At 34.9% G+C, this 24,261-nt stretch overlaps 1 protein-coding gene across 1 annotated transcript in view; it reads right to left on the minus strand.

Moving 5' to 3' along the window:
- The window catches only part of RIMS1 (regulating synaptic membrane exocytosis 1), a 490,811-nt gene that overhangs the window by 68,972 nt on the left and 397,578 nt on the right, over positions 1–24,261 (minus strand). Inside the window, exon 22 of the mRNA XM_021693604.1 lies at positions 23,758–23,924. Coding sequence (XP_021549279.1) covers positions 23,758–23,924 — 167 coding nt within the window. The remainder of the gene's footprint in view (positions 1–23,757; positions 23,925–24,261) is intronic.

The following is a 24,261-nucleotide window of genomic DNA, read 5'->3' on the forward strand; positions in this document are numbered from 1 at the left end:
GATTTTATTTTTACCTTAATAAAGTCTGGATAAACTAGCATCTACCTTTTTTCTCCCCATTATTTCCATGAAAATGGAATTCTATTACAACTCTCAATTTGTATTTTAAAAGTTATCCACAAAAAAGTTATTCCTTGTAAAATATTCAGGAATGTTCTTTAGGCTATAGAAAAGTTTAAAAGTATAGGGAAATGTCTTCAGTAATACTTCTATCCTGAAAATGTATTTGAGATGAGCTAGGAAGATTCAAAAATTTTTTTCATGGACATTCAATCACAGCAATGAAATGTTCCACTATGTTGAAAAAATTCTGGAAGGCAGCTATGCTCACCACTATACCACCAACACACACTATGTGGACAAAACTTCTGAAAAAATTTAGGGAAATCTGTATAGTGATTACCATTTAGGGGGTTAAGAAGTTATGTTAAAATGATTTTTGTAAATAAATGATATAACTTTTCCTCAAAAAATAAAATACTTTATTTAGAATTTTAAAAGCATTCTTACACGATATGACAACTGTGCATAGCTTCCTAAAGAATCTGGAATATCATAATGTTCAACGAGAACATGTGAAGGCATTTTCAATTCTGCTTACCTAATTGAGGGGAGAGGTTTCTGGGGTCTAATCAGGTTAATTTAACCCATGTGAAGCTTACTGTTTTAGTACAAATATGTTTTCTATTCCCCTATTTTGTATCCTTCTATTTGTTCTGCTTCCATTGCCTGGAAAACTATTCCTGTCATTTAGTTTCATTTAGTGCCTGAATCCTTCAGGATATACTTTAATGCTTTCTGATTTATAAAGCTCCTCAGAGTCTCCCTAGTGTCATGACTCCTGTTTCCTAGCCCTTTGTTTTCTAGTTTCTATTGGTTATATTAGGATTCTGATATTTTATATCAGCATGCACCTTATGCATCACTAGATTTGCCACAGTGCCCTTCCCATTGCTGAGTGAACTAAAGATTTATGAGTAGGAAGTAAAAAAAAAAAAAAGCGATGTCAGTATGCAAATGGACTATGATATAACCCATCTTTAAAAATCAATCAAACAAAAAACCCACCTTTCTTCTTTGATACTCCCTCTCCCTCTGGCTACTGACTTTTGGCTAAAAATCTCCTCAAGCAGTTGTCTGTATGTCCTCTCTTCCTAGTCTATCCTGAACTAATTTAAATCAGGCTTTGTCCCTACTACTTCACCAAAGCTGCCTTTTTTTTTTTTTTTAAGATTTTATTTATTCATCTGAGAGAGAGAGCAGAAGCAGACTCCTGGCTGAGCAGGGAGCCCGGTGTGGGACTCAATCCCAAGACCCTGGGATCATGACCCAAGCAAAAGACAGACGCTTAACTGACTGAGCCACTCACGTGACCCCAAAGCTGTCTTTTATTAAAGTCACCTGTGACTTTACATGGCAAAATCCTATCATTGCACAGTCCTTACCCTTCTGACCTCTTAATAAATCATGTATGTGACAAAACATTTGATTCTACTGATCATGAAATACTTTATTCTTATGAGACACTGTAGTGTCTCATTGACAAGAACTTTAATCTCTTTCATCACTAAATACTGGAGTTCTTCAGTGCTCAGCCCTCTGACCTATATTCTTCCATATGAGACTAACTCCCTAGATGTCTCATCTGGTCTTGGGCTTTACATATTATCCATACTGCTGCAAATTCCAATTGTTTTTCTCCATCTATACTCAGTCCTGAGCTCCAGATTTATATAGCCAGCTGTCAATGGACATTCCTGTTTGGATATGTTTCTTAAAGATAACATGTTCAACCCAACTGAGAAACTGCTCTATAGCTTATCTTTCATCTCACATTAAAGATACTCCATTTCCCCAATTGCTCAGAGTAATAATTTTCCCCTACAAAAAAAATCTAATGTGGATTTGAGACCAAGAAAAAAAAGTTACTTTACTTTTTATGCCCTGCTTGAGCATTATCTAACAAGTCCACTTTAAAGGTCATTTGACCCTCCAGGGAAATGTAAAATTTTTGACTATTTACTCTTATAATAATTATGATCCAAACATTTTACAATGCTGTAAAGTGAGATGTTAACTTGAATAAAATTGATAAGGAGCAAATGATTACTATTTAGAAGATGGGGTAACTCTAAAGGTTATGGTTTTACTGACCTAGAGAATATTACCTAGTTTTGAATCTAAATTCATAATCTTATTCCAGCATTCATTTTTTTTCAGTGACTATATATGTGTGTATATAAGTACCTGAGTTTCTTGGATCATCTTTGGAATCAGTTTATCATCCTATTGGTTTTCTCACTAATGAGTTAAAACTTCAACATTTGCTATCCATTGTTTTATTACTATGTTTTAATTTTGAGAATTATGTTTTGACTGTGTTGGGGAGTCCCATCAAAATACCCAAATGGACCCCCCTGCCGGATACAATTAAACTCTTTTGCTGGAGCAGGGCACCTCATGGACTCCTCAAACCCAAGGCTGCCTTTAATCAAGTGGCAACCAAACATTACGTTCAGTCTCTGCTTTCCTTTTTCCGACTCTGGTTTTCTGTGTTTCTTTCTTTGTTTCTGGTTCTGGTAAATGGGCTCTTATTTTGCTCGGTTGTAACTAATAATACATTCCTCACTAACGGTACCAACAATAGGAAATCCACCCATGGAATTAAATCTGTTGGGTGGCAGACATGGATATGTTACAAGTTGGACGGCAAGTGACAAAAAATTTGGCTTGTTAGTCTTTTTACAGGTCTGTTTGCCTGCTACTAAAAGTTCACATCACTCATGAAAATGTCTTGTGCATACTGAAAAAAGAACTGCTCTTTAAAAGTCTGGGCTTAGGTTTCAGTGTTAATTTTGGCCCTATGGCTAAGTGGTAAAACTGAAGTTGCTAGTTCTCTTTGCATGCTTAAAAACAGTGTTTTTGATTGATAATAAAAATCTTTTACTTTCTGTACCTTAGGGATAGCTGTCCAGGCAGATGGATACTAGATCCCAAGGTATTTTAAATTTAATAGAGCTCCTGTTCTGATTGATCTATACAGATGAGTAAGTACTTATATAATTCTAATATAGGTAACTAAAGAATCTCTAGAGAAAAAAGAAACTGAAATTCTGATACTTTGAAAATACTAGCCTTTTAAGAAAAAAATTTTTCAAGAAATTGTTAACTCATTAGAATTTTAATATAAGAATTTAAATCCACAATTAAAGTGAATCCTTGGAGTTATCAAACTAGTTTGATAAACTGGCTTAAAAACAGCCTTATGAGAACCATGACGAGATGCCACTTCCTACACACTAGGATAGCTTTAATAAAAAGGAGAAATAACAAGTGTCGATGGGAATCTGAAGAAACTGGGACCCTCATACGTTGCTGATGGGGAAGCAAAAGGCTGCTTCTTAGGAAAAGTCTGGCAGTTTAGTTAAACTTAGACATAGTTAAATTAAACTCAAAATTACCGAATGACTCAGTAATTCCATTCAAAAGTAAACATAGTTACCATATGCCCCAGCAATTCCATGCCTAGATACAGGCTCAAGAGAATTTAAAACACATATCCACACAAAAACTCACATATGAATATTCATATCAACATCATTCTTAATAGTTAAAAAGAGGGCAACCCAAATGCCCATAAACTGATGAATGGAGAAACAAAATGTGGTATATCCATACAATGGAGTATTATCAACCATAAAAAGGAATGAAGTACTGATTCATAAAATACACACGAATGAAGTTAAAAACATTATATTAAATGAAAGAAGCTAAATACAACAGACTACTTATTGTATGATTCCATTTAAATGGAATGTCCCACAGTCAAATCCACAGAGACAAATGTAGGTTAGTGGTCACCAAGGGCTAGAAGGGAGGAAATGGGAAGAGACTACTAATGGGTTTCTTTTGAGGGATGATAAAAATGTTTCGGAATTAGATAGTTGTTATGGTTGTACACCTAATTGTGACTACATTAAAAACTACTAAATTGTATAATTTCACTGGGTCAATTTTATGGTATGTGAATTATATCTCAACTTAAAAAAACAGTTTTATGTCTTCTTACAGATTTTATCAGCATGGTATATTATATAAGCACAACATTTTATTTTATTTTTTAAGACTTAGGTTGGTTTTCTCATGGACAGACAGATTAATCTAGAATTTAAATTTCCTATACTGGTTTTACTTAATGGGTAAGCTAACATTGCTTCCAATAATGCTTAAGATTATGAAAAATGTAAAATTATGTAATAATTAAATTGAACTATAATTCTGATAAAACTGATATCAACAGTAATTAAGTTGGTTAGAGTGTCAGCTTAAACAAAATTTCCAAGTGATTAATTAGTTAACTTTAAGATTTAGCATTAGCATTAAATTTCATTAATTAATAAAAAATCTTTGAATATCTAGATAATTTCTAAGTTAGAATATAAAACTTGGTTAATAACCAAGGAAATACATATATATGCACATAAAAATGTCTCTAATTTTCATATGATATACAATACCTTTGCCTTTGATAAGGTTTATTTCATTTTTGCAACTTTAAGAAAATATCTAAGGGATATTGTGGGTGTGGGTGTTTTGTTCCTTGTGCTGTGTAACTTGCTGGTATGTTAAATTGCTTGCATATGACAGTCTGTTTTGCTCAATTATCTACCTCTGAGTTTTCTCTATGAAATAGAAGCTTAGGTTAAAAGTTGTATTAACATTGATGTTTGGTTCTAAACTAGAAACAAAAGTGGCATGTATTTTATTTATTTTTTATTTTTTTAAAGATTTTGTTTATTTATTTGACAGAGAGATAGAGAGAGAGCACAAGTAGGCAGAGCTGCAGGCAGAGGGAGAAGGAGAAGCAGACTTCCCGCTTAGCGGGGAGCCCGATGCAGGGCTCGATCCCAGGACCCCGGAATCATGACCTGAGCCGAAGGCAGCCGCTTAACCAACTGAGCCACCCAGGCACCCCAACAAAAGTGGCATATATTTTAAAATATATGGATAGATATTCAAGATAATAGATGTGTTTTTATTTATCAAAGGAAAAGAAGGAAATCATTTCTTATAGTAAAAAATGTGAATGAAGATAGTAAAAGACAGAACTTGAGTGGATACCTTAAAGTGTAGAAGGTTTGAGGAAAAGTGAATTATTTACCCTGTTTTATTGTAGTTGTAAACAGTAAGTCTGAAGGGCAAAAAAATAAAACTTTGACAAACTGGCTCCATTTGATGTAAATCTTCATAATATAATAAGAAAGGTCTGTGAGTCATTTACTGACAAAGTTATATTAATGCAAGATTAGAATTTGGTTTTCTGTTAAAATGATTTATTGATCTTAGAATATTTAGTTGAGAGCAAATTTCATTTAATAAGTGGCAAGCTGACCATTAAGGAACAAGAGTTCTACTTTACATGTAGAACCAATACCTACAAAGTCTGCATAGGAAACTGGTCTAGTACTTGTTCTATGGCTTACAGGGTTCTAAGAACTATAGATAATAAAAAAGTTCATATCCTGAGCTTAGCAGAATTTTAGAGATAGGTACTGCAAATGATGTCTGGTGGTGATGATAGCTGTGGTTCACACTGTAAATAACACACAGGACTTGATGTGATATAATTTACCATAAAATGGCCAAGGTGGTATGATAACCTGTATGCATTTAATCAAATCAGTGATGTCATCAGTATTAAGATACATTATTATTCTATGTATTTTTAAGAAAGAAAAATGTTGCTAATTATGGCATGCCATCAATTGTAAAATATGTACCAATTTCGTATATGGTAAAGTATAAATAAGTGTGAATCAATGAAATTATGGTAATAGCCAATTTAGAAACTCATTTCAAACAAGAATTAAAAAAAAAAAAGATTGATAAATTAGAATCACTTTCTAAATATTCGACACAACAAAAGAATCTGGAGGTCTACTAAGATTCCATAATAAGCCTGAAAAGGGACCAGTAATATAACGCATATTGAAAAATGGCTGTAATATACATAAATTCACAATACTGTTTGCAAAATGCTAAAAGTAAACCCAAACTATTTGGATCAATATACAAGTTACTAATCACAAATTGAATACAAACAGAAACCTGCTGATCAACATTAAGAGACAATTCCCAGGTATCTATCTCAAAATTTTCAGTAGTTAAAATACAGGGCTGATGACTGACAACCAAATTGTATCAAATACCTCCTGACCATGTCTAGTGGACCTATTTGGATAATAAACATCAGTTAGAACTGAGGGATGAACTCAAGTTAGATCACTATTTATATTCAATCCCTTCAAATATTCCAGCCTTTCAGAATTAATTGCCTCTGTTTAATTCTTACTGAATTTCACTCATACACACATATGCACATGTGTGAGGCTATAAGTAGTCTCTGGTATTGAGGATGTACATACGTTTTGTTAGTATATTATTAGGTAATAGACTTATTCCTAAGTATTTCTTGTTTCTGATTGTATTATACTAATGGTATTTCACAAATTTAATTTCCTAAAGTTTGTTGCTAGTACATAAAAATACAATCAATTTTTGTATTTTGACATTGTATCCAGTGACTTTACTAAATTCATTTATTAATTCTAATAGTTGTTTTATAGATCCATTTGAGTTTTTTACATGAAGAATCACTGTGAATAATGACAGCTTAAATTCTTCATTTGCAATCTTTATAGCTTTAATTAACGTATTTTTTCTTGCTTAGGGCCATGTGAATAATGTTTAATAGAAGTTGTGGGAATGGCCTATGAAATTGGGGCAAAAGTGTTCAGTATTTCACTATTAAATATAATGCTTGTTTTAGGGTTACTGTAGATAACTTTTATTGTCTTAAGAAAGTTCTTAGTTTGCTAAGATCTTTTATCATATGTGCTGAATTTTATCAAATGCTTTTTTTCCTGTATCTATTGAGGTGCTCATATATTTCTTTCATTCTGCAATGAATTACATAGAGAAAAATGTTAAACAAATTTTGCATTTATGGAACAAAAAATTTTTGTCATAATGTATTTTTATTCTCTCAATTATCTATCTACCTAGATTCAATTTACTAAAATTTTGTTTTATCTATTTTAATGAGAGATTTTGGTCTGTAATTTTCCTATCTTCTAATGTCCTTATCAAATTTATCAAAGATAGGCTGGCCTCACAAAAAGATTTAGGAAGTATTTTTACTTGGACTTTTTATTCTCTAGAGTAATTGGTATATGCCTGAGAGCATTCATCCTTTAAATATTTGGAATAATTTACCAGTGAATCCACATGGGTGAGGAGTTTTCCTTGTGGGGAACATTAAAATTATAGAATCATTAAAAAATAGCTATATGACTCTTCAAAGTTTTTATTCCTTCTTACCTCATGTTTAGTAAGTTGTACTTTCCAAGAAATTTGTACAGCTCATCTAAGTCAGGGTTAGGCAAATTTATTTTGTAAAGAGCCAGACAGTAAATATTTTAGGCTTTGTGAGCCAGATTGTCTCTGTTGCAATTACTCAACCTTACTATTATGGTGGGTAAAGAGCCATAGATAATATGTAAGCAAATGAGCACAGATGTGCCCCAATAAATCTTTATTCACAAAAAAAAGGCAGTGGGCCAGATTTGGCTTGTTGGTAATAGTTTGGCTAACCCTGATCTGAACTGTAAAACTTACTGGCATACTATTATTTATACCATTTAAATATTTGTGTATCCTACACTGATATCTCCCTTTTTTCATTTCATGACATTGGTTATAAGTATTTAGTCCATTTACTTTTTTTTTTTTAAAGATTTTATTTATTTATTTGAGACAGAGAGAATGAGATACAGAGAGCATGAGAGGGAGGAGGGTCAGAGGGAGAAGCAGACTCCCTGCCGAGCAGGGAGTCCGATGCGGGACTCGATCCCGGGACTCCAGGATCATGACCTGAGCCGAAGGCAGTCGCTTAACCAACTGAGCCACCCAGGCGCCCTAGTCCATTTACTTTTGATAAAATTATGGAGATAGCTGGAATTGACCCTATCACTTGCCACTTATTTTTAATCATCATGTTTCTTCTTTTACTTCTCCATTTTTGCCTAACTAGATTAATTCGGTATCTTTCTCTCCACTATTAGCATCTGAGTTATGTATTCTTCTATTATTTATTAGTGGACACCCTAAGGATTAAAAACATATATACGTTGACTTATTAGAAACTTCCTTAAATTAGGTATTTTATCCCTTTCAGAAGAATGCAAAAACTTTAGAACAGCTTGATTTCATTTCCTTCCTTTCCATCTTTTATGCAGGTGTTTTATATATTTTACTTCTACGCATTCTTTTTTGAGAGAGCGAGAAGGCGCACGCACGTACGCACACACGCACAAGTGGTAGGGGAGGGGCAAAGGGAGAGGGAGAGAGAATCTTAAGCAGGTTCCATGCCCAGTGGATCATGACCTGAGCTGAAATCAAGAGTCCTATGCTTAACCGACTGAACCACCCAGGTGCCCGCTTCCACATGTTTTAACTACCACAAGATGTTGTTATCATCATTAACTCTTTCCAGTGTTCATTCTTTCCTCAAATTTAATGCTTCCAACTGGGGACATTTTCCTTCAACATGGAGTGCAGGTCTACTGGTGAATTCTCCTACCTGTTTTATTCCTTCCTCCCTCCTTTCCTTCTTTCCTTCCTTCCTTGTCTGTAGGATATTTTTGCTGGATAATATTTACTAAGCATAAAATTTTAGGCTGGCAAACTGTGGAAAGAGCCAAGATGTCCATCAACAGATGAACGGATAAAGAAGAAGTGGTATATATATATACAATGGAATATTATGCAGCCATCAAAAGGAATGAGGTCTTGCCATTTGCAATGACGTGGATGGAACTGGAAGGTGTTATGCTGAGCGAAATAAGTCAAACAGAGAAAGACATGTATCATATGACCTCACTGATATGAGGAATTCTTAATCTCAGGAAACAAACTGAGGGTTGCTGGAGTGGGGGGTGGGGTGGGAAGGATGGGGTGACTGGGTGATAGACACTAGGGAGGGTATGTGCTCTGGTAAGTGCTGTGAATTATGCAAGACTGTTGAATCACAGATCTGTACCTCTGAAACAAATAATGCAATATATGTTAAGAAAAAAAAAAAGAAGATAGCGGGAGGGGAAAAAGGAAGGGGGGGAAATTGGAGGGGGAGACGAACCATGAGAGACTATGGACTCTGAGAAACAAACTGAGGGTTCTAGAGGGAGGGGGTTAGGGGGATGGGTTAGCCTGGTGATGGGTATTAAAGAGGGCACGTTCTGCATGGAGCACTGGGTGTTATGCACAAACAATGAATCATGGAACACTACATCTAAAACTAATGATGTAATGTATGGTGATTAACATAACAATAAAAAATTAAAAAAAATTTTAGGCTGGAAGATTTCTTTGTTTTGTTTTTTGTTTGATATATATATTTTTTTCCTACAGCATTCTTCCTTTTAGTCATTCCATTGCTTTTTTGGCTTTCATAGTATCTACTGAAGTTTCAGCCAGTCTTATTGCTTCAGTGAAACTCATGTGTCTTTCTTTCCCCTGAGATTCTTTTAAGAAATGTTTTTTCTTTAGTTTTCATACTTTGATCATGATATTGATAAACTTTTTTTTCCTATTTTTACATCCTGGTATTTTTAAAAGGTTTTTGGAATCATAATTTGATGTATTTCATCAGTTTTGGAAAACTCTCAGCTAGTACCTTTGATTTTAAGTATTGTTACTGTCATTTCCTCTCCTTCTGGGATCTAAATTACATGTAGATTAGACCTTTTCATTATGCCCCACACGTCTCTTATGTCCTCCTCTAATTTACGTCCTTGTTTTCTCTTTGTGCATTGATTTATATACTTTTCATTGACCAGCTCAAGAATTCTCTGTTCTACTCTTCTAATATGCCATTAAACCCACCCATTAAATTTTTGTTTTGTATCTTTTAGTTTTAGAATTGCCATTTAACTTTTTAGAATGGGTTCCAGGTCTCTGCAGAAAACATCCATTATCCTTTGTTTTCTGGAACGTATTAATCATGGATATTTTAAAGGCCCTATATAAAAACTCTGTTGTTGGTTTTTATTCATTTGGTCCTTTTCTATTAATTTAATTTTTAAATCATGCCTTATAAATTTTAATTAGATGCCAGACACTGGGAACGTTTGCTCTCTTATTTTCCTTCAATAAGGGTAAAATTTTCTTTTGGTTGGCAGAGAGAAGTTATCTTGTTCCTATTCAGAACTGAGTTTAAAGCTCTGCTGTTACTCATAGAGTGTAATGCATAACCCCAGAGTTTGGCCCTTCTGGAATTTGTATGAGAAACTAAAGGTATTTTTCAAGCCCCTCTGAGTGTGGAACTTGAAGGTGATCTGTGTCTCCCGAGCACTGGGCACCCACTGGAATCTTTGCTCAGCTCTTTAATCTTCTAGCCACCGCTTTTTGGTTCCTTGGAGTCTTTCCCTATGCATGCTCACCTCGGGAGTCAACAAATTACTTTAGGAGAATCTGTAGCAAATTTTGGAGCCCTCCATGCACAGTTTCCCCCTCCTTTCTTTTGTCAATTCCTGACCTGTGATCTGCCTCCTCAGTCCAGTAAGAATCCTGCTTTCTGCTTGGGCTATATCCCATGTCACTGAATTGGAAAGTACCTTCAGAGAAAACTGGGGTAAATTTGGCACTTACATCATGCTCTTCCCTTCTTTCAAAGATTGAAGCCCTTAAAATTTCTGCCTGTTTTATTCCTTCCAAATACCCTCAAACATTTGCTTGTTTTTGTTGGTTTGGAGGTGGGAAGGTTAGTCTGATACAAACTATATTGCCATGCCTGGAACTGGAAGGACTGTGTCATCTTATTGCTTAGCTTTGAATAATGGTAGAATTATCTAGACCAGTGATGTTTTCAAAATTTCTAAAGGTTAGCAATGAAGATTTACGTATTGTAATTGTGCTATAGCAATTTATTTCTTTGTGAACTACACCAAATAGCTTTTGCCATATCGATCCCTATGTGTCCCCCCAACAGCCTCTTTGCCATAGCCAACTCGTGAGGCTTCTCTTCTGAGGTGATGTCATCTGCTACTCTGAACCATAAAACGTCATTTCAGTGTTTTCCAGTGTTAAAACTGTCCCAAGTTCTCACAGATTCTAGATGGGAAATTTTTTGATTGGGCTTTCCAAAGCTGTGCCATTTATTTTAGAGAGCTCTACATTCTATTCAATAGGTGAATAAGTCAGCATCTACTCTTGATGTTTCTCCTCATTTTAGTCCAGACTTCACTGAATTTGAAAGTTTTTTTTTTTTAATCATTTATGATTTAAGGATGTGGTTGTCTCCTAGGTTCATGCTAGATCAGGTTATTAGTATCTTTCTTAAAAAACTTGGGTAGTTTTCAGCTGGCAATTAGAGAGAAATAAAAACCTCTGTTCTCTGTAATCTTCAGCGTATGATCGTGGAGTTCTATGTAGGAAGCAAAATCAGTCAGTCTTGATGACTCATTTCAGTATGCAATCTCAATGGGAATGATATGCTTCCAAATAATAACTGGTTCTTGGTGGAGGTATGAGGGGTAAACATTTCTTAGATAAAATGGTTTGTGGTCCTCTAAAGAGTCACAATATATAAACAGATACAGCGTTATCTGTGACATTAAAATGTCACCTGGGTAGAACAATTAGGAAAATAACATCTAAAAGGCTCCTTAGGGGGTTGATAATGGTAAAAGCATTGAGGAACAATGCATTAGGAGGAGGACAGGAGAAGGTTAAAATTAGGGTGGCTTCCAGTTTTTTGATTTGGGAACCAGGTGGATAATGGAGTGGGAGGAATATAATTACTCTGTTCAAATACTAAGTAAGCCAATACGTTTTTATATTTGTTTTAAGAAATATATTAGGATCTCAATGACTGCAAATAGCTAGTTAAAAATATAGATCTTCATGTATTTCCAGGCTATTACAAATGCAATTAAATATGTTTGTACACACACACACACACACAGTTCAACAAAAGCTGGTGTACAATATTCAGTGAATACCAAAACATTAAAAAATAATCCTGTATCACACATTTCTTATCTGTCAATATGACTGGATGAGAAACTTCCTAAATACATTCTGTAGACAACTTGTATTGATTGCTTATGCGTAACTTATGTAAGCTCTAAATCTTCTCCATGGACATGGATCTCTCTCTACCTTCAATATACCCACACATCTCTGCTCAGTGCCACACTGTCCATGAAATTCTTTTTTTATTTTATTTTATTTATTTATTTGACAGAGAGAGAGAGCGAGAGAGGGAACATAAGCAGGGGGTGTGGGAGAGGGAGCAGGGAGCCCGATGTGGGGCTCGATCCCATCTTTTATGTAGGTGTTTTATATATTTTACTTCTATGCATTCTTTTTTGAGAGAGTGAGAAGGCGCATCATGACCTGAGCCCAAGGCAGACGCTTAATGACTGAGCCACCCAGGCGCCCTGTCCATGAAATTCTAATTACAGATGACTCTTGAACAATGTGGGGTCAAGAGCACTGACTCCCTACACAGTCAAAAATCTGCCTATAACCTTTGGTTTCCCCTAAAACTTCAAATACTAATAGTCTACTGTTAACTAGAAACCTTACCGATAAACATAAATAGTTGATTAACATATTTTGTATATTACACATAGTATAATGAGAAAAGAAACATTAGTAAGAAACTCACAAAGAAAACAAAATATATTTACAGTACTGTACTGTATATGCTGAAAAAAAGTCCACATATGAGTGGACCTGCGCAGTTCAAACCCATGTTGTTCAAGGGCCAACTGAACTTGTGGTGCAGTGACCATTCACCAAGGTGTAGCAATTATTCTCTATCAATCTGTGGAATGTGAAGACCTATGAGAAATTTTTCCTATTGTTTTGTTTTTTGCTTGTCAGCAACCTGTATTAGACACGCCTTCCAGTTACACTGCTCCCACGGGAATAAAGGTCAGAGACATTTGCTTGTGTCCAGTGTAACCTGTTCAGTATCCTGTCATCTTGGCCACAGCTGACTGAATCAAGGATTGGCATCTGAGTTGAAAGTAGCCTCTAAGGGCAGGAAGACAGTCTACAGGGGCGCCTTGGTGGCTCAGTCCGTTAAGCATCTGACTTCGGCTCAGGTCATGATGCCAACGTCCTGGGATCCTGGGATTGAGCTAGAGATTGAGCTGGCATAGGGCTCCCTGCTCAGCGGGGAGCCTGCTTCTCCCTCTCCCTCTGCCGCTCTCTCTGCTTGTGCTCTCTTGCTCTCTATCAAATAAAATCTTAAAAAAAAAAAGGAAAACAGCCTACAGACTGCCCAGGCTTTGGACCTCTAATTAAGAGATGCTCTTTATTTGATGATTACTAATCGCTCCTTTTATCAGAGGAGCGATTTTCCTTCCTTAAATTCCAACATCCTCTGAGTTCCCAGAATCTCTTTCTCTATCTTAGCTGTAATCTCCCATTACTCCTTACATTATTTTTCCATGCTCCAGCTGCCATTCTTCCTCACATCTCAAGTGGTCCTTTCTCTGCTGGAGCTCCTCTCTCTCCTCATTTTCCTGACCTCAGCTCTTCGCCTTCTTCCTTGGTTTTCCTGACTGCTATTTTCTCAACACCTTAGACCTCACTGCCACTTCAAGATCCAGTTTTCTTTGCCCTGCCCTGACATTTGCTCTCTAACTTGGGATAAAGTCCCTAGGTCCATAGTTCTTGCTTTTTACACCTACAATTATTTTTTTATTCATTAATTTCATTTTAAAGATTACCCTTTAAGTAAATTTAAAAACTCAAGAAAATAGTAATACCTTAAATATTAAACATCTATTCTAGCAATGTGGTAGATGATACATTCTGAAAATTTTTCACTCCCAAATGCCTAGAAATTATGTGAAAATTACAACAAATACCCATTACAATACAAACCCAAGTTCAGAAGAAAGGCAAATCCCCTTAGCCAAAAGACCAAGAGGGAACTGAAAACAGGTTGCTTAATGGATTATGAATGTCTTGGGAGGTTTTGTAGAGAAATTTAGAGTAGGCCCAGTGAGGAGTCAGAACTGAAATGCCTATAGGGGTCAAGACCCTTAAAGAATAAGGAAAAACTCGAGTCCTCCCCTAAGCCCTAAGAGCCCTCACGGGTGACATTCTATATTTCAGGAAGACAGAGAAAGCTCACAAAATGAAAGTCTGACACATGGGAAATGATTAGCAAAGAAACTAGAAAATACATGGGGGCAATTCTAAAGCATTTAAAAGCAAAAATAACATCTGATTATGGGAGAAAGAAAACAACATATAATTAAAATACTGGAATAAATATGTAAATGGTAGATGGATAGTAGCAGAGCTAAAGTGACTACAGTAATTTTTTTTTCCTAGGAGGAACTAGAGGTACTTAACTTTAAATGTATTATTTAACTAAATATATATATTTGAAACACTAAGTTAGGCACTAAAATCATAGAAATAGTATAATTTCCAGAATAATAGAGGGGAGAAATGAAATAAATACAATTCAATTAAAAACCAATCAGGAAAGAGAAAAAAAATTAATAATAAAAATGGAAAATATAAAATAAGATAGTAGAAATAATTCCAAATATATAAGAAATCAAAATAACCACAAACTGATTAGGTAGCCATTTAAATAAGAGAGAATTTCAGGTTGGAAGAAAAAAATTCCAAATCCAGCTACATGCCGTTTACAAGAGATATAACTCATACATACGGTCACAGAAAGGTTGCAAATGAAAGGATGGGAAAAGTTCGATTGAATACTAATAAAACAAACCTTATGTTCTCATATAAGATAAAACAGACTTTAAAGCAAAAGAATATTATTACTAGAGGTAAACAGCTTCACTCCATAATGATAAAAGGGTTAAATTACCAGGCTCTCAGTTCTAGCTCTACCGCATACTAGCCACGTGAATCCACTTTTGTCTTTATTTGTAAAATGACATTATTAATAATTTTGGCTGTTACAGCACTCATGATCTTGCATGTGAACCGTCTATCAAAATATCTGGTACACAAAAAAGAGATACTTAATAAATCAGTATTTTTAATACATTAATACATTATATGTTAAAAAAAAAGAAGATAGTAGGAAGGGAAAAATGAAGGGGGGTAAATTGGAGAGAGAGATGAACATGAGAGACTATGGACTCTGAGAAACAAACTGAGGGTTCTAGAGGGAGGGGGGTGGGGGTATGGGTTAGCCCGGTGATGGGTATTAAAGAGGGCACGTATTGCATGGAGCAATGAGTGTTATAAGCAAACAATGAATTATGGAACACTACATCAAAAACTAACGATGTATTGTATGGTGACTAACATAATAAAATAAAATTAATAAAAAATATAATAATAAACATGTTTGTACTTATGGCAAAATTATGAAAGTGACACACGAAATAGGGGAAGTTTGGAGAGCACTGGTTCAAAGTAAAAGGATATTGTATCCATTCCAAATAATAGGATAATTGCCACAGAAATCTGAATATTTACCCAAAGAGAGGGTATTTAATATTGATAACCAGAGTTCATGCCTGGTGACCAATAAAACAATTAGCTGCCAGTCAACATAATACAGCGAGGTTTATAATCTCCACTTGGTTCTCCAATGTGCAAATATAAACATGTAAACACAGTGTGTTAAATAGAAACCTAAGAATCTGTTAGAAATTTTCCATTATATATTTTTTGGCATAAAAATATAGTAACAACTTGCGTTCTTCTCAAAACAGTCTTCCTGCTATTTGGTAGCTACTATAGCCCTGAGCATCCTTAATATAGCTGGTCTGTGTGGTAATACAACACATCAAAGACAAAAGGGTGACATAACTGGCCCCTGAGTAAGTCCTCGTGTGCTCTGAAAATTATATAGCATTGAAGCAAAGTTAGTCAACATCTTAGCAACAGGGGGTTTCTTATACCTAAGACTGATCTCTTATAGAAGCAAAACAGTCCCTTATCTAGTATGAATCCAAATGGTGGTACTGCTGGACATTGGTCATAACCCCACACTAAAAACACTGTTCCTCACCTTTTGTCAATGGCAAAGATCACAACTACAAACAGATCCTATACAGTGATGAGGAATTTGAATTCTGGGGACAGATTTTTTTCTCTTTGAAAAGTATTCCCAGGGAATAAAATGGTTGCATTTGAAAGTTGCTCTAATATTGTCAATTCACCTTAGGATTTATCACTTATGTTATTTTCCTTGCATTTAAAAGATGTATAAACTTTATATATCTTTAATAATATGTTATACTGAAGATGTGTTGTTAGCAGCATATAAGTTAACTTCTTATATATTGTGGGGAAAATAAGAATTAAGCAGGGAGAATTATATTCTTGTTTTAATAACAGAATTTAAACGTGCAACTTCTTTTAGGTTAAATTAAATCAGAAAATTATTGGAAAAAAACTTATACACAATCATAAATAGACTTGAATAAATTTTTCATACTCTCTTCCAAAGACACATTGACTTGTTTTTCTAATTGAAGAAAATTTTCTTTTTTTTTTTTTTAAAGATTTTTATTTATTTATTTAACAGAGATAGAGAGAGAGCACAAGTAGGCAGAGCGGCAGACAGAGGGAGACGGAGAAGCAGGCTCTCCGCCGAGCAGGGAGCCCGATGCGGGGCTCGATCCCAGGACCCTGGGATCATGACCTGAGCTGAAGGCAGCTGCTTAACCAACTGAGCCACTCAGGAGCCCCTAAAGAAAATTTTCTAATTATAATTATCTATGATGTCCACTGAACATGCTCTTTAAAATATTTTAAATTTAAAAAGAATCTATAATTCACTTTTAACAGAAGAAATAAAACTACAGGGAAGTAGACTTCGATAAATAACAACATGTTGCAACATACTTTTAAAACTCCATGAACAGTGTATAGTTACATTTCCCCCAATGAGTCCTCACTAAGATCTAATTACAATCATTTCCACAAATAGCTCCATCTTTATAAGATATTCCAGGTTGCTATTAACTTTCAAAAACTTATTATAACTGACCATTTTCATTGTCTATTGTATAGTAAGCATTTATCTCCTATTCTACTGACATTCCCAGAATTTAACTAAATACATCTCGGTCAATCTATAATGAACTCATAGAGTAGAAAGGTAACAAAGCAGGCTGGAGCTGTTTCAAACAAGGCCAGGGCTGCTTTACTTCAAACTGCAGTCTTAAATGGTCTGCAAGGAAGAACCTCACCAGGAAAACCTACTCACCTGTCCTAAGAGCTCTGTATCTTTGCCATTATCAAGACCGTTGTGTCACTTCGTTCATAGGTCAAGCAGTATTTTGCGTATGTTATGAGTATGGCATAATTTAAATATCTGGCACATTCAGTCTTATGGTATGTTAATGAGTATGGTATGGTAATTTTACTGTACCCCTTTTAAAGGGCACTCGGCACATTCTTTCCTTCTCTTTACAGCTTTAATCTGGTCACAGGAAGTAACAGTGGTGATGATTCAACCTTGGACTATTAAAACTAAGCTGATACTGTAAAATAAGCCATGAGAAGATCACTAAAATATCTCTTCTTTCTCAGATATTCAGTATCCAGTATCTTTCACTGTGTTCCAGTTCATTCTGTCCCCATCATCAAATTACCATGTTACTCTCCTCTCTTTCTTTTCAGTACTTTTGTAGATCTTAACAGACTGCTTTTCCATAGTACAATAGGAGAGCATGCAAAATTAAGGGTGGATAGCTCTAAGAAAAAATTCCCTCTTGATCACTCTTAATATAGTCAGTGTCAGCAGGCTTAATAATTACTAAGTATAAGGGGCGCCTGGGTGGTGCAGTAGGTTAAGCATATGACTCTTGGTTTCGGCTCAGGTCATGATCTCAGGGTCCTGGGATCAAGCCCTGCGTCAGGCCTCGTGCTCAGAGCTGAGTCCACTTGGGATGCTCTCTCCCTCTCCATCTGCTCCTCCCGCTCATCCCACTCATGCTACCTCCCTCTCTCTAAAATAAATAAATCTTTAAAAAATAATTAGTAAGCATATAAAATGAAAGTTTAGCTTCTTGTTCTGAGGTATAAATGTAGCAAGTGATTTTTGCAGTTAAGCATTTCTCAAATGCCATCACAAAAAAAATCCAGATTATTTTTAAATGTTATCCTGTATTCCCTTGCTGAATTGAAGAACTATTGTGAAATAAGATATATCTGAAATTTTCTGTAACATTTTCCAAACATAACTGCAGTATCAAATTGATTTTCTGGAAGATATTAACCTATGCATTTATTTTCTATCACAATTTAAAATATCAAAATAGTATAATCTATAATGTTTTAAAACCCCACATAAATAGAAATTTATAAATAAATATATAAAAACAAACATATTTCTCTCAGTATATGCTTACTAATTATTATGCCTACTGACACCAAATGCCAAATTTCAGTAAATTTATGGTTGTAAGATTACTATTTGTATATAGAAGATAATGTTTCTTAAAAAAAACCTCATGTCGTAACAAGTACTCATATCAGTAGGTTTGAAAAAATGAATAAATGCATGAATAAAGTCTCTTACCACCTTAAAAAAATCTTTCATGTCTTTTAAACTATGAATGTAGAAAACAAAGATAATTTTGCTTTTGAAAATATTCTTTAAAAAGGAGATGATAAAAAAGGCCCAAAACTATTTGCATCAAATTTGCTTTTCAAGTTTGTTTGTTAAAATCCATCCAGTTCTAGAAAGCCACCCTTGTAGATCTAGAACATGTTACAAATGTGAATACTGTTGGAAAACAGTTGGTTGTGACAAAGCTTCTAAAATTGTATAACATCTGAGAACAGCTATAGGATTATGCTTGTATTTGCTTTTAAAACTTGGTTTTGTATAAAACATCTGAAATTTGTCTGCCTGGAAAAAAATCGATATATGATAAAGATGAAAAAAAAAGTTCAGAGCTAGACCAAGAAAATTAATCTCCTTTCTGGGATGACCATGTTCTTTAGATGTAAAAGTAAACACAAAGAACTCAGAAACTCAACCTATTCTTTCTGACTTCTAGTATATGCATTTTTTATTGTCAATTGTGCCACTTCTACTAATATAATGTACATATTTTGTAGTTGGATGAGAAAACATTCTTTGAGGAATATTTAAGCAAATACTAAATTAGAATTATAAGGCACATGCAGAAAAATCTGAAAAACTCACAAGCTCAATCTTTACTGATGCTTATTATTTTGAAGTATTAAGTGTTGACTTTGTATTGTAAGAATCACCCTAACAATTATTTAAGTTTTAAATGGTTTTAATTCGTGACAATTAAAAAAATAACTTTTAATTCATTATATCTACACAAGGTTATTTACCCTAAATACAAACATCATAGTCTATTTTTTTCCTACTATAGTTCCCCTGCATATGTAAACTTTGAAAAAATGAGATTTGTTTTGGACTACTTTGAACGAACTAGTCAGTATGCATCTGGAGGAAGGGATACCCTTTCTCAATTCACACAGAACCATGTGGTTTAGCTAGTGGCATACTTGAGTGGATAAGATATTTGGTGCATAACCATCTCAAACACAAAAGATTCAAGTGATGGCCCATGAATCCCTAATACTTTTGAAAATGATATTTTAAAAATTGTTCATCAAAACATATTTATATTTCTTAACCTGTAAACATCCTGTAAGTGCGTAATTCTATCTGTCCTCAAACAGGCTTTGAAGCAACTATATAGCCTTTTATCTTTTAGGCAGAAAGATGCTAATTATCTAAAAAAGATTTTCCCAAATTGCTTGCAAGAACTCTTCAATATATTAAATAATGTCCTTATAAAAAAAAGCATTGTGCAATGAAATAAGTTTGGTCCATATTGGAATAAACAAAGACAAACAGGTTGTTTCAAGAGAGAACTTCTCGGGGCACCTGGGTGGCTCAGTCGTTAAGCATCTGCCTTCGGCTCAGGTCATGATCCGAGGGTCCTGGGGTCAAGCCCCGCGTCGGGCTCCCTGCTCAGCGGGAAACCTGCTTCTCCCTCTCACACTCCCCTTGCCTGTGTTCCCTCTCTCGCTATGTCTCTGTCAAATAAATAAACAAAATCTTTGAAAAAAAAAAAAAAGAACTTCTCAAGACCTTAAAAACAATGCGTACTGCAAATCATTAATAGGAAAATGTAGTAAGCAGTGTTTGGAAAACTAGAAATTATACAGAAGGTTGTACAGCCCACTGCTCATTTCAGATGTGCTTATCTCAACATTTTCTTGGTTCATAATATACTTGGATAGAGGAAATAAAAACTGTACATGGTATTTTAAGTGCCTATATACTATGATTTTGCATAATGTGGGTAAGATTATGTCATATAGTTTCTTCCTATAGTCCTTTGTGAGAATACTAGGTATTTGGTTCACTTTTAGGATACTGAACCCTGTCTTTGGAAGTGCTATAATGTCTTCTAAAACTTTTTGTTGACTTCCAGAATAAAATTCATCTAATGCAATGTGTAATAAAATATTTCTTGTGTCATAGGAAAATTTGACTCAAATATATACATATATGTATATATATATACATATATATATAGAGAGAGCAAAGATATGTATCTTTTGAATATATATATAATGAGAATATAAAAATAAAAATAAATTTAAACTCTTAAATAGATTATAATCTCCTTAAGTGTGTAACCTAAGTATTATACTTTAAGGTAGTGTTGGAAAATAATGATGTCCTTACACATGATAGGAATTCAAAAGTTTGCTGCTTTTTTTTTTTTTAAGATTTTATTTATTTGACAGAGAGAGTACACAGCTCAAGAGAGGGAACACAAGCAGGGGGAATGGGAGAGGGAGAAGCAGGCTTCCTGCCGAGCAGGGAGCCTGATATGGGGCTCGATCCCAGGACCCTGGGACCATGACCTGAGCCAAAGGCAGATGCTTAATGACTGAGCCACCCAGGTGCCCCAAGTTTGCTTCTTCTTATTATGACATATACATTCTATCATCATAATTGATCAGACTTGTTCATCTTTTATCCATGAACTTGAATAAATAGAATTTTAAAACCTATGCAGATGTTAGTTAAAAAAAAAAAGAAATGAGAAGCAGCATTATATTGAGAATAATCATTCTTCACAGTGTTAGTTATGAGAACAGGGAATATATAAAAGCTGAAGAGCCCGAACCATTGTTTTAATTAGTGAGACACAGCATTTTTATATCGATGTCCTTTTTTTTTTCATCCCATAACCTACTCTCAGGTTTTTACCACATGGTTGATGATGGATGCAGAGTAACTCTGTGTGCGTGTATGTGCAGGTACAGGTGTACTTGTGTGCCTATGAGGATATTCAGGAGGAAGAAGCCTATGAAAAGATAAGGAGACTGAATGTCAGAAGAAAGAGCTACCCATATCCCATATCTGATTTTTCTTCTCTATTCCTCCTAGGTATTCTAAGAAATCACATGTGTACCACATACAGAGAATCAATCACTGGCCAAAAGTATGGGACTGCAAGAAAAGTAGTTCTTCACGTTAGCTTAAGGGGAAACTTGTTTAGCCGTTAGCTTTAGTGCCTAAATTTACCTAATCCACTTATATGTATAAAAAAACCAAAAAACAAAAACTTCTCAGCTCCTATGTGTTCTAAACTGCAAAGAAGGGAAAGGGAAGCTGAAAACAGAAATGCCTCGAAAGAACGGATTTGTCACTAGGAAATTTATTTGTCCCTTTTTTAGGTCCACCTCTATCCCCACCACCTTCGATAAGTAAGAAAAGTCATATGAATCAAGGAGACAAAGAATCCTCCAACTTTTGCTTCTTCTCATAATACGGTTATAATTAGTGTTGATTTGTTAAACTGGCATATTCCCACAAAGTAACACTGGCTCCAATATCAATATACCACCATGTAGTTTCTTCTGAACCCCTTTGTATGAAATCATAGTCCCTGTCGCACTGCCTAAAGTTTCTGTTCTTTGCTTTCTTCCTCAAAAATCACATAGCCAGTTTTTTCCTAAAGATCAAGTTTCGAAGAATACTATTCCTAAAATTTCAGGAGAATGAAAATGGACCCACAAATTATTCCTGCAGTTGGCTAGTAATATGAATTCTATTCGCCAGTAATATTTTAGAGCAAGGGACTCAAGGTGCTTGGCTCTATTTTGAATATAAATAAAAATTACCTCAAGATTTATGGCTTTATAATCGTCTAGTAAGTTGTTTTTAGTGATCAAACATGAAAAAGTCCTTGTTTAAGTCCTATTTATCAATACTCTTGCTAAATTGATTAGTTTTGAAACATAATCTTATTAATATTTCAATAAAAAGAAACTATTAGAATGATCTTTACCCCTTGATCTTAGGCAGCTCAATGTGATTATGTTCTTTAGCTCCTCTAATTCTATCTAAATTTTAGTGAACTTCATATTCCATTAGGACCACATGCTAAGAATATCAGAAATAGAGATAAGCATGTTCTATTAAACATCATTATCAGTTGAAATTGCTCATGTAGATTATCAGAATATGACACTGTTAATTAACAGTAAGATAATTACTCTCAATTTGTTTCAACAGGGAAATCCAGAAAGAAGGAATGCTCAAAGATATTTTATTGTACATCATCATAATGTGTGGTAATAGATTTTCCGAGTATTAGAAAGGTAATTGCTCCTATTCTGAACATTTATATTTCTTGGGCCTCTCATCAAGCCCCAAATTCCTTCAATGAGACTTCTATTTCTGATATTTCTGGAAACTAGTTAAGAACAAATATAAAATGGGCGCCTGGGTGGCTCAGTTGGTTAAGCGACTGCCTTCGGCTCAGGTCATGATCCCGGAGTCCTGGGATCGAGTCCCGCATCGGGCTCCCTGCTCGGCGGGGAGCCTGCTTCTCCCTCTGACCCTATCCCCTCTCATGTTGTTTCTCTCTCTCTCTCTCTCTCAAATGAATAAATAAATAAAATCTTTAAAAAAAAAAAGAACAAATATAAAATATGCCTTGTTCATATTGAGCCTGCTTTAGGTAAGATGGCACTTGGATTCCTGTGGTCTTTTCCCTTTCAGCAGGGTATTTGCATTGTAAAAAGACAAGAGCACAACTGGTGATTTAAACAAACTTCATGCAAATTTCTTACAACTCATGGAATGTAAACTAGGGATGTGTATTTTGTGTCACATCTGCTCAACCCTACTCTGAAAGCAGACCAACTGCTATGGGACTAAAGAAGAGATCAGTAAACTACAGCCCATGGGCAAAATGTAGCCCGCTTCCTGCATTTACGAATAAAATTTTATTGGAGTACAGCCATGCTAACTTGTTTGTATAGCTTTCACACTACAATGACATCATAAAGAAAATGCAACAGAGACTGTCCAATATAGCCGAAATATTTACTATCTGGCCCTTTACAGGAAAAGTTTTTTTAACACTGGACTAAAGGATGCTCTGTGGATTTAATCATATTAGAAGAAACTCCCGTAAATGTGACTGAGCAATCTCTAACATTATGACTCCAGTTGTATGCTAGATAGTACCGAATGGTCTGTAGGCGATATTACACAACACCAAAAAAATGCTCAACCCACTCCCATCCCAGTTACGTTAGGGAAATGTTTCTGCTGCTTTACCTAAACTGTATTTTAGCAAGAACATTAAGAAAGCTAGTTGCATTTTTATACCATGGATACAGACCCAGTTTATATAAACAGTATTGCCAACTCACCTGATTCTACCCCTGGGGTGCTCAGATTGCTCTGACATAAAGCTTGTGCTGCTGAGGCGTGAGGCACTGCTGGTTCGGGAAATGGCGGACACATCACTGACATCACTATCTGATGATTTGGCAGAGACGTTATCACAGCTTCTGTACTGATCTTTATGTATGTTATACTAAAGATTAAAAACAAGAAAGTGTGAGCTCCATCATCAGGTTGTGGGAAAAGAGACATACATGGTGAGGTTAATGACTACTTAGCCCATGCCAAGTAAAAGTGTACTTTCATAAAAGTAGGTGTGGAATCTAAGATAATAGAAACACTAAGGTAATATATGATTTCCAATACAAAAATCCTACATCCTCTGAGTCATAAAAAATGGCTTATGAAACTTTAAATGATTGAGTGGAAAATTCATTGAATAAATTACTGGCATATACTTGAAACTTCAAAATGTCCTTTTTTCCAGTGTATCGGTTTCTCTGTTCCTGCTTTGATTTTCATTATTGCCT

This window comes from Neomonachus schauinslandi, chromosome 8, assembly GCF_002201575.2.
Source record: "Neomonachus schauinslandi chromosome 8, ASM220157v2, whole genome shotgun sequence".
Lineage (NCBI taxonomy): Eukaryota > Metazoa > Chordata > Mammalia > Carnivora > Phocidae > Neomonachus > Neomonachus schauinslandi.